This window comes from Somniosus microcephalus, chromosome 6, assembly GCF_052327205.1.
Source record: "Somniosus microcephalus isolate GS21.2 chromosome 6, FLI_Smic_1.0, whole genome shotgun sequence".
NCBI lineage: Eukaryota > Metazoa > Chordata > Chondrichthyes > Squaliformes > Somniosidae > Somniosus > Somniosus microcephalus.
The window spans coordinates 142,341,073-142,359,495 of NC_140992.1; the positions used below are offsets into that span (position 1 = coordinate 142,341,073).

Here is an 18,423-nt window from a genome sequence, read left to right on the forward strand (position 1 = left end):
AGAAACTGGGGGGCCGGTGGTGGGGATATAGTGTTCCACACCGTGCTTGGCGGCTTTGGCCGAAAAGGTTGGGTTAGTGAGGGCGGAAAACTCAGCTAGGAGTGCCGAGTAGTCGTCCGTGGCTCTGGCGAGGCAGTAGGTCGTCAGGCCAGCCGAACGGGCCGGGGTAAAGGCGCCGGAGATGGGGGCCATAGTGTTGATGTCGACGAGGCGGTGCCTCGGAATGTCGACAAGGAGGCCGTGGGCGCGTAGGAAGTCGGCGCCGATGAGTGGGCAGAGGACCTTGGCTGTGAGGAACTCCCAGCGGTAGCGGCGGCCCGCGAGGTCGAGCGTGACCATGCGGGTGCCATATGTGCGGATTTCAGAGCCGTTGGCTGCAGCCAGTGTGATACCCCGTGTGCCGCGTTGGATCTCGAGGGCGGAGGCGGGGGTGATGCTGTGCTGGGCCCCTGTGTCGCACAGAAATCGGCGGTTGGTTCTGTCGTCAGTGACGTACAGTAGGGGCTCCTTCTGCCCCGCAGCCATCGCGGGGGCCGGTGCGGGGGGGGGTTTGAAGGAACACGGTGGCGTGCAGCGTTGAGCCCTAGCGCCAAAACGGGTGTGGTAGTAGCAGTGACCCGGAGTGGTAGGGCGGTCGGGCCTAGCGGCCCGGGAAGACCGCGTGGTCGTTGCCGTGAGGTCGGGCGCGACGTCGCGAGCGGCCTGTGCAGAGAGCAGCCGGTCGGCCTTTTCGGCTATATCATTCAGGTCCGTGGAGTCAGACTCCACAATGAGCGGGCGGATGCTGGCGGGGAGCTGCCGAATGAAAAGCGTGCGAAAAAGGGCGCCGGGATTTTTGTCGTCTGAGAGGGACAGCATGTGGGAAAGCAGGTCTGATGGTGAAGCGTCACCAAGGCCGGGGAGGTCCAGGAGTTGGCAGTGGCGCTGGTAAGAGGACGTTTGAAATTTTTTAAGTAGCGCAGCCTTCAGATGTTCGTACTTGCCCTCCATTGGTGGATTCTGCAGCGCTGCCCAAACCTTGGGGACTGTAGCGTAGGTGAGCGAGGCGACGAGGTAGTCGTACTTCGTGGCGTCGACTGTAATGCCTTTCAGCCGGAATCTGGACTCAGCTTGAACGAACCAGGCTTCGGCGAGGTTCTCCCAAAAGTCTGGTAATTTAACCGTGACTGCGTTTGTATCCGCCATGCTAGCTTAGGATTCGTCCTGAGCGTCGGGGTCACCAGTGTTGAGATACCGCGGCAAACGTGGGAGTCGAGACCAGAGCTATTGAAAACACAACTGCTTTATTCCAACCACATGACAAACAGGAACTAGAAAAGCCCGCGCATCCACTTAAATACTTCCCAGACAGGAAGTGCTCCCGGCAGCCTGTCCCTGCGGGAAACAAGTTGCTGGAGGAAAGGGCCCCCGGCTGGCGGCTTCTGCTTAGACTGTCTGTGCTGCCGTGAGCGGATTATGTCCAGTGGTGGCGTGTCGCCACAATTCAAAGATAACCTTAAGAAAGTTTTGAAGATTACGAAGGGAAGGATTCTGGTTTGAAATGCACTTATTGTTGAGACGGGCTTGAACAAGTCAGTGCCAAGTTAGGTCTTGTATCGTCCCTCCTGCTCTTTAGGCATATAATCTGCCAGTACCATCGCTTTGTTTTGTAGAAGTCAGGCAGTGAAGCTGACATGCTGAGTGAGATGGAAGAACAAAAGATGGAAGAAATGACAATCAAAGAGTTCATAAAGAGTAAGTCTAACAGGTGAAACGATTTTCACCAAACCTGCAACTCTTTCTCGATGCTGCTCCACTCTGATCTGTGTATTCTCCACTCTGACCTGTGTATTCCCTGCTCCACTCTGATCTGTGTATTCTCCACTCTGATCTGTGTATTCCCTGTTCCACTCTGATCTGTGTATTCCCTGCTCCACTCTGATCTGTGTATTCTCCACTTTGATTTGTGTCAAATGACATCCTTTGTGACTGTGACAAAGGTAAACTATCCCTTCTTGTCCTTCTTGACTTGTCTGCAGCCTTTCACATGGTTGACTACTCCATCCTCCTCCAACGCCTCTCCACTGTCGTCCAGCTGGGTTGGACTGCACTCACCTGGGTCCATTCTTATCTATCTAATCGTAGCCAGAGATTCACCTGCAATAGTTTCTCTTCCCGCTCCTGCACCGTTACCTCAGGTGTCCCCCAAGGATCTATCCTTGGCCCCCTCCTATGTCTTATCCACAGGTTGCCCCTTGGAAACATCATCCGAAAACACAGCATCACTTTTCACAAGTATGCTGACGACACCCAGCTCTACCTCACCACCACTTCTCTCGACCCCACCACAGTCTCTAAATTGTCTGACTGCTTATCTGACGTACAGTTCTGGATGAACAGAAATTTTCTCCAATTAAATATTGGGAAGACCGAAGCCATTGTTTTCAGTCCCCGCCACAAACTCCATTCCCTAGCCACTGACTCCATCCCTCTCCCTAACATCTGTCTGAGGCTGAACCACACTGTTTGCAACCTTGGTGTCATATTTGACCCTGAAATGAGCTTCCGACCACATATCCGCAGCATAACAAAGACCGCCTACTTCCAGTTCCGTAACATCGCCCGTCTCCGCCCTTGCCTCAGCTTACCCACTGCTGAAACCCTCATCCATGCTTTTGTTACGTCTAGACTTGACTATTCCAACGCACTCCTGGCTGGCCTCCCATGTTCTACCTTACATAAACTTGAGGTGATCAAAAACTCTGCTGCCCGTGTCCTAACTTGCACCAAGTCCCGTTCACCCATCACCCCTGTGCTCGCTGACCTACATTGGCTCCCGGTTAAGTAACGCCTTGATTTCAAAATTCTCATCCTTGCTTACAAACCCCTCCATGGCCTCGCCCTTCCCTATCTCTGTAATCTCCTCCAGCTCCACAACACCCCAAGATCTCTGCACTCCTCTAATTCTGCCCTCTTGAGCATCCCTGATTATAATCACTCAACCATTGGTAGCCGTGCTTTCTTTTGCTTGGGCCCTAAGCTCTGGAATTCCCTCCCTAAACCTTTCCGCCTCGCTACCTTTCGTTCCTCCTTTAAGATGCTCCTTAAAACCTACCTCCTCGACCAAGCTTTTGGTCACCTGCCCTAATTTCTCCTTATATGGCTCAGTGTTAAATTTTTTGTCTTATAAGAAGCGACTTGGGACGTTTTACTATGTTAAAGGTGCTATATAAATACAAGTTGTTGATGTTGTTCTTGTGTATTCTCTGCTCTGATTTGTATATTCCCTAATCTTACAGTGTTTCCCAAAATGCTTGTCAGGCTGCTGCTGAATCCATTGTTCATCCTGATCGTGCTGTCTCAGTGCACCTTCTCCTCAGTGCTCGCTGGCCTCTCTACATACCTCAATAAATTCCTGGAATATCAGTACTCCACAACAGCCTCCTATGCAAATTTCCTCATCGGTGAGTGGGAGCGCAGTGCACGGCATCGTACGAAACACCGCACAAAGTTGTCATAAGTTAATCAATGTACAGTAACATTCACAGGGCGTGCAAACATTTGACAACTCCGACTTGGCTGACTGACTGTCCGACGCGCTCCCTGATTTGTTGCTACATGTGAGGACTTTTAATCAGTGCAACATTTTATTTGATGGACATGGGAATGATAAGTGTAATAAAGAACTTTCTTGACGCATGTGAGGCATTGGGGGGAATGTTAATCTCCACAGGAAGGATGGGTCAGTGTCAGTGCAATCTAAATTGTTAATGAGAAACCAAACCCCTACCTTCCAGGAACAATGGTAAATGTAGGTCCTTAACAGTCAGAGATGGGAGAATTTATAATGGGGAATGAGGAAATGGCAGAGAAATTAAATAAATACTTTGTTTCTGTCTTCACGGAGGAAGACACAAAAAACCTCCCAGAAATACGAGAAAACCAAGGGTGTGGTGAGAATGAGGAACTTAAAGAAATTATTATTAGTAAAAAAACAGTTCAAGCAAAATTAATGGGACTAAAAGTCGATAAATCCCAAGGTCCAACCCTGTCATCTTCCAAAATTCTATAGATTCTGGAACGGTTCCTGCAGATTGGAGGACAGCAAATGTAACCCCGCTATTTAAGAAAGGAGGGAGAGAGAAAACGGGGAACTGCAGACCTGTTAGCCTCACATCAGTAGGTGGGAAAGTGCTGGAATCTATTATAAAGGATGCAATAACTGGGCACTTAGAAACTAATAGTAAGATTGGGCAGAGTCAACATGGATTTATTTATGAAAGGGAAATCCTGTTTAACAAACCTATTGGAGTTCTTTGAGGATGTAACTAGTGGAGTCTTCTTCTTAGGCAGTCCCTCGGTACTGAAGATGACTTGCTTCCACATTAAAAATGAGTTCACAGGTGACTGCTGAGTCCAATGCGGGACCTACAGTCTCTGTCACAAGTGGGGCAGACGGTGGTTGAAGGGGTGGGTGGGTGGGGTGCTTGGGTTGACGTGCACTCCTTGCGCTGCCTGCACTTGGATTCCGCTTGCTCCCGGAGAAGAGACTCGAGGTATTTGGCGCCTTCCCGGATGCTTCTCCTCCGCTTTGTGCGGTCTTGGGCCAGGGATTCCCAGGTGTCGGTGGGGATGTTACACTTTTTCAAAGAGGCTTTGAGGGTGTCCTTGAAGCGTTTCCTCTGCCCACCTGGGGCTCTCTTGCCATGCCGGAGCTCTGAGTAGAATGCTTGTATTAGGAGTCTCGTATCGGGCATGCAGACAATGTGACCCGTCCATTGGAGCTGATCGAGCGTGGTCAAAGCTTCGATGCTGGGGATGTTGGCAGAGTAGACAAAGGGGAACCGGTAGATGTGGTGTATTTGGATTTTCAGAAGGCCTTCGATAAGGTCCCACACAAGAGGTTGGTGAACAAAATTAGGGCACATGGAATTGGGGGTAATATACTAGCATGGATTGAGAATTGGTTAACATACAGAAAACAAAGAGTAGGGATAAACGGGTCTTTTTCAGGATGGCAGGCTGTGACTAGTGGGGTACAGCAAGGATCGGTGCTTGGGCCCCAGCTATTCGCAATCTGTATCAATGATTTGGATGAGGGGACTAAATGTAACATTTCCAAATTTGCTGATGGTACAAAGCTAGGTGGCAGTGTCAGTTGCGAAAGGATGTGAAGAGGCTTCAAGGGGATCTCGACAGGCTCAGTGAGTGGATGAGAAGATGGCAGATGGAATATAATGTGGATAAATGTGAAGTTATCCACTTTGGTAGAAAAAACCAGAAAGGCAGAGTATTTCCTAAATGGTGAAAGATTGGGGAATGCAGGCGCTCAAAGGGACCTGGGTGTCCTTGTACATGAGTCATATAAAGTGAATGTGCAGGTGCAGCAAGCCATTAGGAAGGCAAATGGTATGCTGGCCGTCATTACAAGAGGAGTTGTGTACAGGAGTAAAGAAGTCTTACTCCAATTATGTAGGGCCTTGGTGAGACCACATCTGGAGTACTGTGTACAATTTTGGTCTCCTTACCTAAGGAAGGATATACTTGCCATAGAGGGAGTGCAATGAAGGTTCACGAGATTGATTCCTGGGATGGCGGGACTGTCGTGTGAGAAGAGATTGAGTAAACTAGGCCTGTATTCTCTTGAATTCAGAAGAATGGGAGGGGATCTCATTGAAGCATATAAAATTATTACAGGACTTGATAGGGTGTGACGTAAGAAAACTACTAGGCACTTGGTCTAAGCGTTAAACAAAGCTTTAATCAACTGTTTTACAACATGGAGGTCTAGTTGTGTCCTTCACTAGTTCCTGTTAAGAATGTCCTGCGCAAGCTGGTCCCGAGTGTTTATACTCTCCCTGGACAGCGCCACCGACAGGCCGCTCAGTATTATTTCATAAGTCTTTCTTTCATGAATGACTGATTCATGTCAGGGTGGATGCTGGAAGAATGTTTCCCTTGGCTGGGGAGTCTAGAACCAGGGGCCACAGCCTCAGGTTAAAGGGTAGGCCATTCAGGACTGAGATGAGGAGAAATTTCTTCACTGAGGGTGGTGAATCTTTGAAATTCTCTACACCAGAGGGCTGTGGAGGCTCAGTCATTGGGTATATTCAAAACAGAAGTCGATAGATTTCTGACTAGTAAGGGCATCAAGGGATATGCCGATAGGGCCGGTGAATGGAGTTGAGGCAGAAGATCAGCCATGATCTCATTGAATGGCGGAGCAGGCTCGAAGGGCCGAATGGCCTACTCCTACTCCTATTTCTTTCTTATTCTTTCTTATGAACTGCTGTTTTAACCACAGTGGGTTTGGAGTCATCAAAGTAAGCTGCGCTGAACAGGCAGGTCAGTGATGTAAATATGTTTGTTACCGCCGAATTGGAGCCTGAACAGTGATATACAGGGTCGACGTATACCCAACTTCGACTTACAGAGCAATAAACTCAGACTACTGCGGACTTGCTGGAATGTGCGAGTACACTTTTATTTACAGAGCGCTCTGGGAGAAGTGCTATACACCCCCTTGGTGCAATCGCCAGCTTCTCAGCTTTACAATAGCAGCCGCGCTCCTTTTATACAATTTAAAAACAGGAAAGATACCATATTACATTAATTCCTTGGCCAATCTGGTACTTTAGCATCCTTTAACTTTGGCCAATCCGATACCTTAGCAACCCTTAATCACATTCTGTCAAAAACAAGTTGATTATATTATTATACCGTTAGCAGACAACTTAATTATATTACTGTTCTGTACAAGTGACATCACATGTTTGGTGTAAGCAGATCAAGTCAGCTGTCTGTTATGCCAGTGTCTGCAAAATGTCAATGAATGTCAAGTATTTCAGCAGGCACTACGGTGCCATTTTAAAATTTCCTCCAACAGCCCCTCCTTTTGGTCCTGGAGCACGATCCTCTTGCTCCCAGATGACCATCGTTCTTCGTTTCTTCACAGGGTTGGTTTACAACCACTGACTCATCTCGTGAGAACCGGCCGTTCCGGCCACGTCATCATACGTTTCTTCTTCTTCACCCATATTTCTGGGCAGGAGGTCGGTGTATTCTTCGACAGAAGCTACTGGCAGCACAGCTTTCACAGCAGTTTGACAGCGCATTTTAATGATACTCAATGCACAGCACAGCAGTATACATATCACAACCATGATCAATATCATTTGCACTAGCCAAGCACCCCAGCCTGATCCTCCCAGTAACCAATCAAACCATCTGCCTCCAATATTGGATTGATGGAGCAAAGCTACTTGTTTTTGAATATGGTCTGCTAGGTTGGTAATATTTTCAGAACTGTCTGGGATGTATGTACAGCATTCTGCTCCGATCATGGCACATGTACCTCCCTGTGCAGCTAGTAGGTAATCTAGTGCCATTCTATTTTGTAGGGCGACAGTTCTTAGGGCTACCATTTCGGCACTCATCTCTCTCAGGGATTCAGCCATGTCATTGGCTACTCCCTCAATTATGGTTGCCAATAACCATATTTCTTGAGAAGTAAACACTATTCCAGCCGTGGGGAACATAGCTCCCAGTACCACCTGCCAGGTGGAAAGTTCTCTTTTAGTACGACTATGCTTGTGGTGGTCTTTCAATTCCTTTCTGTGGTGTATATATGGTACTACATACCCCAAATAGCATGATCCTGCCCAATTCTCTGGTAGCCAGGGGTATGCTCTATGACCGCATATGAAGTATGTCCCATTATAGGCTGTCATTATCTGTCCCGGTTGTTCGGGGTTTATGTTGGCGCAGAAGACGGTAAAACCCATCTGGTTGTCAGTATTTGTTCGCCTGGTCCCATTCCATGGTTTATTATTGGTCAAATTCATCAAATTGGTGGTATCTCCACCCCTCCCCCGATCACTATCTCCTCCCCTCCCCCGATCACTATCTCCTCCCCTCCCCGATCACTATCTCCTCCCCTCCCCATCACTAACTCCTCCCCTCCCCAATCACTATCTCCTCCCCTCCCGCAATCACTATCTCGTCCCCTCCCCCGATCACTATCTCCTCCCCTCCCCCGATCACTATCTCCTCCCCTCCCCATCACTATCTCCTCCCCTCCCCCAATCACTATCTCCTCCCCTCCCCCAATCACTATCTCCTCCCCTCCCCCGATCACTATCTCCTCCCCTCCCCCGATCACTATCTCCTCTCCTCCCCCAATCACTATCTCCACCCCTCCCCCAATCACTATCTCCTCGCCTCCCCCGATCACTATCTCCTCCCCTCCCCATCACTATCTCCACCCCTCCCCAATCACTATCTCCTCCCCCCCAATCACTATCTCCTCCCCTCCCCTGATCACTATCTCCTCCCCTCCCCGAACACTATCTCCTCCCCTCCCCTGATCACTATCTCCTCCCCTCCCCCGATCACTATCTCCTCCCCTCCCCTGATCACTATCTCCTCCCCTCCCCCGATCACTATCTCCTCCCCTCCCACAATCACTATCTCCTCCCCTCCCCGATCACTATCTCCTCTCCTCCCCGATCACTATCTCCTCCCCTCGCCCGATCACTATCTCCTCCCCTCCCCCAGTCACTATCTCCTCCCCTCCCCCAGTCACAATCTCCTCCCCTCCCCCAATCACTATCTCCTCCCCTCCCCCAATCACTATCTCCTCCCCTCCCCCGATCACTATCTCCTCCCCTCCCCGATCACTATCTCCTCCCCTCCCCCGATCACTATCTCCTCCCCTCCCCCGATCACTATCTCCTCCCCTCCCCCAATCACTATCTCCTCCCCTCCCCATCACTATCTCCTCCCCTCCCCCAATCACTATCTCCTCCCCTCCCCCAATCACTATCTCCTCACCTCCCACAATCACTATCCCCTCCCCGATCACTATCTCCCCCCTCCCGATCACTATCTCCTCCCCTCCCCCGATCACTATCTCCTCCCCTCCCCCAATCACTATCTCCTCCCATCCCCCGATCACTATCTCCGCCCCTCCCCCGATCACTATCTCCTCCCCTCCCCCAATCACCATCTCCTCCCCTCCCCGATCACTATCTCCTCCCCTCCCCGATCACTATCTCCTCCCTTCCCCGATCACTATCTCCTCCCCTCCCCCGATCACTATCTCCTCCCCTCCCCCGATCACTATCTCCTCACCTCCCCCGATCGCTATCTCCTCCCCTCCCCCATCACTATCTCCTCCCCTCCCCCGATCACTATCTCCTCCCCTCCCCGATCACTATCTCCTCCCCTCCCCCAATCACTATCTCCTCCCCTCCCCCGATCACTATCTCCTCCCCTCCCCCGATTACTATCTCCTCCCCTCCCCATCACGATCTCCTCCCCTCCAGCAATCACTATCTCCTCCCCTCCCCCGATCACTATCTCCTCCCCTCCCCGATCACTATCACCTCCCCTCCCCATCACTATCTCCTCCCCTCCCCGATCACTATCTCCTCCCCTCGCCTGATCACTATCTCCTCCCCTCCCCATCACTATCTCCTCCCCTCCCCGATCACTATCTCCTCCCCTCCCCGATCACTATGTCCTCCCCTCCCCCGATCACTATGTCCTCCCCTCCCCCGATCACTATCTCCTCCCCTCCCCGATCACTATCTCCTCCCCTCCCCCACGATCACTATCTCCTCCCCTCCCCCGATCACTATCTCCTCCGCTCCCCGATCACTATCTCCTCCCCTCCCCCGATCAGTATCTCCTCCCCTCCCCCGATCACTATCTCCTCCGCTCCCCGATCACTATCTCCTCCCCTCGCCTGATCACTATCTCCTCCCCTCCCCCGATCAGTATCTCCTCCCCTCACCCGATCACTATCTCCTCCGCTCCCCGATCACTATCTCCTCCCCTCCCCCAATCAGTATCTCCTCCCCTCCCCCGATCACTATCTCCTCCGCTCCCCGATCACTATCTCCTCCCCTCCCCCGATCACTATCTCCTCCCCTCCCCGATCACTATCTCCTCCCCTCCCCCACGATCACTATCTCCTCCCCTCCCCGATCACTATCTCCTCCCCTCCCCCGATCACTATCTCCTCCCCTCCCCGATCACTATCTCCTCCCCTCCCCATCACTATCTCCTCCCCTCCCCACGCTCACTATCTCCTACCCTCCCCGATCACTATCTCCTCCCCTCCCCCAATCACTATCTCCTCCCCTCGCCTGATCACTATCTCCTCCCCTCCCCCAATCAGTATCTCCCCCCCTCCCCGATCACTATCTCCTCCGCTCCCCGATCACTATCTCCTCCCCTCCCCCGATCACTATCTCCTCCCCTCCCCGATCACTATCTCCTCCCCTCCCCCGTTCACTATCTCCTCCCCTCCCCGATCACTATCTCCTCCCCTCCCCATCACTATCTCCTCCCCTCCCCACGCTCACTATCTCCTACCCTCCCCGATCACTATCAACTCCCCTCCCCGATCACGATCTCCTCCCCCCCATCACTATCTCCTCCACTCCCAGCGATCACTCTCTCTGCCCTCCCTGTGCTTTTCCTCTCCCCCCGCGATCTATCCCTGCCATCACCCTGCTTCTGACCCCCTTGTGATCTCTCCCATTCCCTGCGATCTCCCTCGCTTTCCACCCCCGCCCCCCGCGATCGCTCTTTTCTTCTCCCTCCCCGCCAACCCAGCGATTTCTCGATTTCTCCCTCCCCCCACTCACTCTGCCGTGGTCTGTGTCCCCGACACCCACCAATTACCGATCATCTCGATTACCAAGGATTGTTCCCAGCAGTCACGGTAACTGTACTACTGGCAGGATACACGTGTCAGGTCACACTGATTACGCAGGACAGGATACACGTGTCAGGTCACACTGACTACACAGGACAGGATACATGTGTCAGGTCACACTGACTACACAGGACAGGATACACGTGTCAGGTCACATGGACTACACAGGACAGGATACATGTGTCAGGCCACACTTGTTAGCCATGAATCTTGATGTATGGTGTCCTTCAATAAATAGACAGAGACTGCAGAGGAACAATCAACGGTGTTTACTGGATGAGGGTTACTCTAAAACTAACAGTACAATTCCCTACTCAGGGTTTATATACAGGTGTGGTCACTGCCGGTACTACAGTATACAGGAGCTGTAAAAAGTAGTTCTCCCCTTAAAGGTACATACACTACAATTCCTCCCGTTTTAGATTAACAGTACCATAACATTCATTTAACAATTAAATATCAACTAATTACAATTAACACTTTTAACATGCAACATCAACTGATAATAGTCTATTTATAAATTCAGTCTTTGGGGAGGCTTCCTGATCCTTTCTGGATAGTGCCTTTCCTGAGGGTCTTGCTCTTGGTGCTGAGGCGATTCTGGCCCTGTCGTCGGTTGGCTCATCAGCTTCCGCTGCTACTGTTTCTGGGGTACATGCTACCGGTATGTCGGGTTCATCACCAGGTACGTATGGGCGAGACATGGGGTTGACTCGTTCCTGTGAGTCTAGGATCTGGTCAACATGGCATCTCACAATGTTCTCCCCAACATCCACTGTGTACATTAGTGGCCCCTGCCATGTGCATATCGTTCCTGGTTGCCATTTCTCTGTTCGGTAGTCGCGGGCCAAGACTGGTTGCCCTACATTGAAGCTCCTTGTCGGCTTCTCATTGATGTGCTGGAATTGCTTATTCTCAACATCCCTTCGTACATTTGGTCTGAGCAAATCCATACGAGATCTCAGCCTTCGGTTAAAGAACATCATGGCCGGGGTCTGGTTGGTGACTGCATGTGTCGCATTTCTGTAGGCTAACAGGAAATTGTCCACCTTGTACTGCAGTGGAATGTCGTCATCGCACATGGCCCTTACTGCTTTCTTAAAGGTTTCTACGAACCTCTCAGCCAATCCATTTGTGGCTGGATGATACGGGGCGGATGTGTAATGCTTTACCCCATTCCTCTTCATAAATCTTCGAAACTCCTTGGACACAAACTGTGGTCTGTTATCAGAGCAAATCTGCTCTGGCAAGCCGTTCCTGGCAAATATGTTCCGTAGGACTGCAATAGCTTTCTCCGTGGTGGTGGAGGACATTTTGATCACCTCAGGCCATTTCGAGTGCGCATCCACGGCTATTAAAAACATTGAATCCATGAATGGACCAGCAAAATCAATATGCACCCGTTGCCATGGAGATGAGGGCCACTCCCATGGGTGTAGAGGGGCATGTGGTGGTGCATTTTGGACCTTCTGGCATCCTGAGCAGCTCTTTGTCAGGTCCTCGATTTGCTGATCGATCCCTGGCCACCACACATAAGCCCTAGCAAGGTTTTTCATTTTCACCCCTCCCAGATGGCCTTCGTGAAGCTCATTGAGCACTCTCTCCCTCAACTTGGGTGGAATTACCACTCGGGATCCACACATCAAGGTCCCCTGGCATACTGACAGCTGTTCTCTTCTGGATGAGAATGCTGGCAACAGTGAGTCGCCATGTGTTGGCCATCCCTTCACCGTCAAGTCATACCCGAGACAGTGTCGGGTCATTTCGGGTCTCCTTCTCTATATCAGCGTTAGTTACAGGCAAGCGTTCAATTACAGTCGAATGAAATATTTCGACAGGGTCCACTGCTGGTGCTTCCTCCGCAGTAGGCAGTGGCAGGCGTGCTAGCCCATCAGCGTTTCCATGCTGTTTCGTGCCCTTATATTCGATTTCATATTGGTTCACCCCTAGAAAAAGGGACCATCTTTGTAGCTGTTGCGCAGTCATCGCCGGAACGCCCTTCTTTGGATTAAAGATGGAGACAAGTGGTTGGTGGTCAGTCAGCAAGGTGAACTTCTGCCCGTGCAGATAGTGGTTGAACTTTTTCACTCCCCACACTAGGCTGATTGCCTCCCTGTCAATCTGGGCGTAGTTACGCTCGGCTGAGGTTAGTGATCGTGACGCAAAGGCTATTGGCCTCTCTGAGCCGTCCGAGAATTTGTGCGACAGCACCGCTCCAATGCCATAGGGTGATGCATCACACGCCAACCTAATTTGTAGTGCTGGGTTGAAATGAGGCAACACCTCTTTTGATGTGATCAATTCTTTGCTCTTCTGGAAAGCTTGTTTACATTCGTCATTCCACTTCCATGGTACCCCCGTTTGCAGTAGGGTGTTCAGTGGGTATAGTACGGTAGACAAATTTGGCAAGAACTTTTGGTAGTAGTTCACCAGCCCGAGGAACGACCTCAGTTGTGACACATTTTCCGGTGCTGCAGCCTTGACTACTGCTTCAATCTTTTCAGGGGACTTATGTAACCCCTCTTCATCAATAACGTGGCCACAATATGAGATCTGCTTCTGGAAAAACTCGCATTTGTGGCGATTAGCTCAGAGCCCATATTCCTTCAATCTAGTGAGCACCTGCTTCAGGTTGGCGAGGTGATCACTGTCATTTTCGCCCGTGACCAGGATGTCATCCAAATAACACTGGGTCCCTGGAATCCCTTGCATGACTTGATCCATTGCCCTTTGCCAAATAGCCGGAGCTGATGCTACCCCGAACACCAGCCGGTTGTATTGGTAGAGACCTTTATGAGTGTTGATCGTGAGGTACTGTTTCGAGGCTTCTTCTACCTCCATTTGCAGGTACGCCTGGGCCAGATCAATCTTAGTGAAGCGTTTCCCTCCAGATAGCGAGGCGAAAATATCTTCAATCCGCAGAAGCGGATATTGTACCGTGTGAAGGACTGGGTTCACTGTCACCTTAAAGTCCCCACAGATGCGAACCTTCTTTGGTTCCCCAGGCATATTACTCAATGACCTCTTCATTACAGGAATGATGGGTGTAGCCCACTCGCTCCAGTCCACTTTGGACAGTACTCCTGAACATTCCAAACCTTCCAGCTCTGCTTCGATGGCTGGGCAGATCGCATAAGGCACCGGTCTGGCCTTAAAAAACTTTGGGCTTGCATTTTCCTCTATTTTGATCGTCGTTGTTATGCCTTTTAGTGTTCTGAGTTCCTCCTGGAACACTTCTTGTGCATTAGTTAGCATTTTTTTTTTGGCGTGGTTAGACCGGCTCAAAATGGCGTCTCCCGCGCTCTCCCTTCTTCTCCGCTAGCTTAAAATGGCGTCTCCCGCGCTTTCCTTTCTTCTCCGCTGTGGCTCAAAAATGGCGTCTCCCGCGCTCTCCCTTCTTCTCCGCTGCGGCTCAAAAATGGCGTCTCCCGCGCTCTCCCTTCTCCGCTGCGGCTCAAAAATGGCATCTCCCGTGCTTTCCTTTCTTCCACCGCGGACGCTGCTCAGCCCTTGAACACCGGCCGCGCTCTTTGCGTTTTCCTGCGTGCCTCTCTCGTTGACGCCGCTCGGTCCTGAACCCTGGCTGCGCCCCGTGCGCTCTACCCTCTCTCTCTTACACCGTCGACATGCTCGGCCTTCCCCTGTGCCTTCGGTCGGCTCCAGCCGCAGCCGTCCGGGAAGGGTCTGCGCCGTACCTGCTGCCAGCCCGTCTCGCTGGAGTCTCCACCGGATGGTCGACGCCCGTGCCCCTGGAATTGGCCTTCTTCTGCAGAGTTGCAGGTAGGTTCGAATCGACTCGTCGCCAATGTTAAATCCGTGAATCTTGATGTATGGTGTCCTTCAATAAATAGACAGAGACTGCAGAGGAACAATCAACGGTGTTTACTGGATGAGGGTTACTCTAAAACTAACAGTACAAATCCCTACTCAGGGTTTATATACAGGTGTGGTCACTATAAAGTATGTGTCTATACTTAATGCAATAATGACGAGACAGCTTGGAAGATTCAACGTAGGTCTTTACTTAATACCAACAGGCGGGAAAACTGAGGGGAGATCAGTACCCACAGTACTATTTATACCCCTATGGCCAGGAGTGGTACTATGGTATCACTACATCCTACAAAGTAGTGCTGCCCTGGCCATAGGTTTAAAGTAACATACCTATTACATACACAACATTCCTCCCCTTTTAATTAAAACGTACCCGTGCAATTAAGTCAATAGATGCCCCATAACTAGGGCTAATAACATTTGGTAACACAATATACATAACATATTTACATCAAGAGTTGTCTACTTATATATATATAAACAGAAACATGTTATAGATTCAGTCTCTGAGGAGGCCTCCTGTCTCGACTAGGATAACGTCTTTCTCTAGTCGGTCTCGGTGTAGGCGGCGGTACTTCCGTCACCCCTTCATCGCTGGACTCGTCGGTGTCTGATGGCACATCCTGTGCCGTGGAGATCACTGGAGTGCTGAACTCCTCGCAATCCTGAGACCTCTGTAACGACGAGCTGGGCCGTGATTCCACTGTAACAATGTGCTGAGACGTTTGAGGTAGTGAATCAGTTGGGTTTCTGGACTCCACAAGTTGATCAGCATGTCGTCTGATTATGCCTTCCCCTGTCTCAACTGTGTACATCAAGGGTCCCTGGCGGGCCTTTATCGTACCAGACCGCCACTTTTCCTTCCTATAATCACGGGCCAACACTTGCTGCCCCACCTCGAAGCTCCGTGTCTGTCTGTCAGGAGCCCTACGAAATACTCGGTTTTCCACATCTCTCTGAATGTTTGGTCTGAGCAATTCAAGGCGAGACCTTAACCTTCTATTAAAGAACATGACGGCGGGGGCCTGGTTGGTCACCGTATGTGCAGCATTACGGTATGCGAATAGGAAGTTGTCCACCTTGTGTTGTAGTGGCAACCTTTCCTCCCCCATCGCCTTGATGGCCTTTTTAAAAGTCTGTATAAATCGCTCTGCCAGCCCATTTGTAGCCGGATGATATGGTGCAGACGTATAATGTCGCACTCCATTCCTTTTTAGGAATGCTTGAAATTCTTCTGCCACAAATTGTGGCCCATTGTCCGAACAGACTTGCTCGGGCACCCCGTTTCGGGCAAAAATGGTCTTTAAGACTGCGACCGTCTTTTCGGCTGTCGTTGATGACATTTTTACGACCTCCGGCCATTTTGAATGGGCGTCCACTACAATAAGGATCATTGCATCCAGGAAGGGGCCAGCGAAGTCCACGTGGATCCTTTGCCACGGCGTTGAGGGCCACTCCCACAGATGTAATGGGGCTTGTGGTGGTACGTTCTGTACCATCTGGCACCCTTGGCACACTTTTGCTACTTCCTCAATGTCCCTGTCAATGCCGGGCCACCAGACGTAGGCTCTGGCGAGGCTTTTCATTTTGACACCCCCCAGATGACCTTCGTGTAAGTCCTGCAACACTTTATGTTGTAATTTTTGAGGGACCACCACCCTGGCTCCGCACATCAATGTGCCCCGGCAGACGGACAACTGGTCCTTCCTTGCCGAAAACGCCGGCAATGATGCATCACCCTGCGCCGGCCAGCCTTTCACGGTTAATTCGTAAACCCTTGCCAATGTCGGGTCGTTCCATGTTTCCCGCTCGATACATTGGCTGGTGATGGGCAAGTGTTCCATAACAGCCGTATGATATATTTCCACGGGGTCCTGTACTATCTCTTCGATCTCGGCAGGCAAGGGTAGCCACGACAGGCCATCCGCATTGCCATGCTATTTGGTACCCTTATATTCGATAAGGTACTGGTGTGCTCCTAAGAACAGTGACCATCTCTGTAGCCTTTGGGCCGTCATCAGGGGCACCCCTTTTGTTGGATTAAATATCGACACCAACGGTTGATGGTCCGTCAGTAGTGTGAAACGTTGCCCATGCAGGTAGTGGTGGAATTTTTTTACACCCCACACCAGACTGAGGGCCTCCCTGTCGATTTGCGCATAGTTTCTTTCGGCTGTAGTTAACGACCTTGAGGCAAATGCTATTGGCCTCTCCGTCCCGTTGGGAAATTTGTGTGACAACACTGCCCCGATACCATATGGGGAGGCGTCACATGCCAACCTCATTGGCATTTTTGGGTCAAAGTGTGCGAGCACTTCCTTTGATGTAATGAGTTGTTTACCCTTTTTAAAAGCAGCCTCACACGCTTCATCCCAATTCCAGGAGACTCCCTTTTGCAGCAATGAATTTAGTGGATGTAAAATGGACGATAAGTTCGGGAGGAACTTATGGTAATAGTTTATAAGGCCTAAGAATGATCGTAACTGAGATACATTCTCAGGGGGCGGGGCCTTCACTACTGCCTCGATCTTTTCCGGGGACTTATGCAGGCCTTCCTTATCTATAATGTGACCACAGTATGAGATACGTTCCTGGAAAAACTCACATGTCTGCTTGTTCGCCCTGAGTCCGTATTGTTGTAACCGCAGAAGTACTCGCTCCAGGTTAGCGAGGTGGTCGTTATCCATTTGTCCTGTCACCAGGATGTCATCCAGGTAGCATTGCGTTCCTGGAATGCCCTGTAGGACCTGTTCCATGGTCCTCTGCCATATTGCCGGGGCGGACGCCACACCAAATACCAGGCGATTGTACTGGCACAATCCCTTGTGTGTGTTAATCGTTAGGAGCTTTTTCGAGTCCTGCTCCACCTCCATCTGTAAATAAGCTTGACAAAGGTCAATCTTCGTAAAGTGTCTACCCCCAGCTAACGATGCGAATATGTCCTCTATCCGCGGCAGCGGATACTGTACCGTGTGCAGGACTGGGTTAATAGTTATCTTAAAATCCCCGCAAATGCGAACCTTCTTTGGTTCCCCCGGTGTGTTATTTGCAGATTTCTTTATAACTGGGACGATGGGCGTGGCCCACTCGCTCCACTCAATCTTTGTAAGGACACCTGCACTCTCTAAGGCATCCAGTTCTGCTTCCACCGCTGGCCGAATGGCATAAGGCACCGGTCTGGCCTTACAAAACTTGGGGTTTGCGTCTTGAGCAATAGTTATTTTTGCTCTAATGTCCTTTAAGGTCCCCAGCCCTTGTTGGAACACCTCTGGCGTTTTTGCCAATAGTTTCGACAGCCTGCTTGTAATGGTTGTATCATCCGTGGTGGTCTCTACTTTTAACTCGTGTATCGACTTCCAGTCGAAATGGATTTTTCTTATCCATTCCCTACCCAAAAGTGGTGGTCCACCATTTGGTAGGACGTATAAATAAAGTCCTGGCACTTTTCTGCCATTGTATTTAACTGTTACTTGCATTTTTCCCTTCGGGTAAACTTTTTGTCCCGTATATGTTTTTAATTTAATTTCCGTATCCTTTAAGGGAATGCGTTTGAACAGCCTGTTATAATCTTGTTCATTAATTACTGATAGGGCTGAACCCATGTCCAGCTCCATATTAACTTCGACGCCTGCTACCTTCATTTTAACCCACATTGTGCTGTGGTCCTCTGTTTTGTCTACACCATATAACTTGAGACATCCCAGACCTTTAGGCTCTGCTTTTGTGCCTTCCTGTGACTCGTCTGAGCTACTGTCAGACATCTTATGTATTTTTGTCCTTGCCTTGGTACTGCTCGGATTGCCCCCACGATTGGGTTTCGTACCAGACCGACAAACTTTCGCTATATGCCCCTTTTTCCCACACTGCCGGCATATTTTATCATG

The 18,423-nt window shown here is 50.4% G+C and overlaps 1 protein-coding gene across 1 annotated transcript in view; it reads left to right on the forward strand.

Moving 5' to 3' along the window:
- Positions 1–18,423, forward strand: part of LOC147116110 (solute carrier organic anion transporter family member 2A1-like) — a 380,850-nt gene that overhangs the window by 209,624 nt on the left and 152,803 nt on the right. The window contains exons 7-8 of the mRNA XM_085990861.1: positions 1,653–1,734; positions 3,279–3,443. Of these exons, the coding sequence (XP_085846987.1) occupies positions 1,653–1,734; positions 3,279–3,443 (247 nt within the window). The remainder of the gene's footprint in view (positions 1–1,652; positions 1,735–3,278; positions 3,444–18,423) is intronic.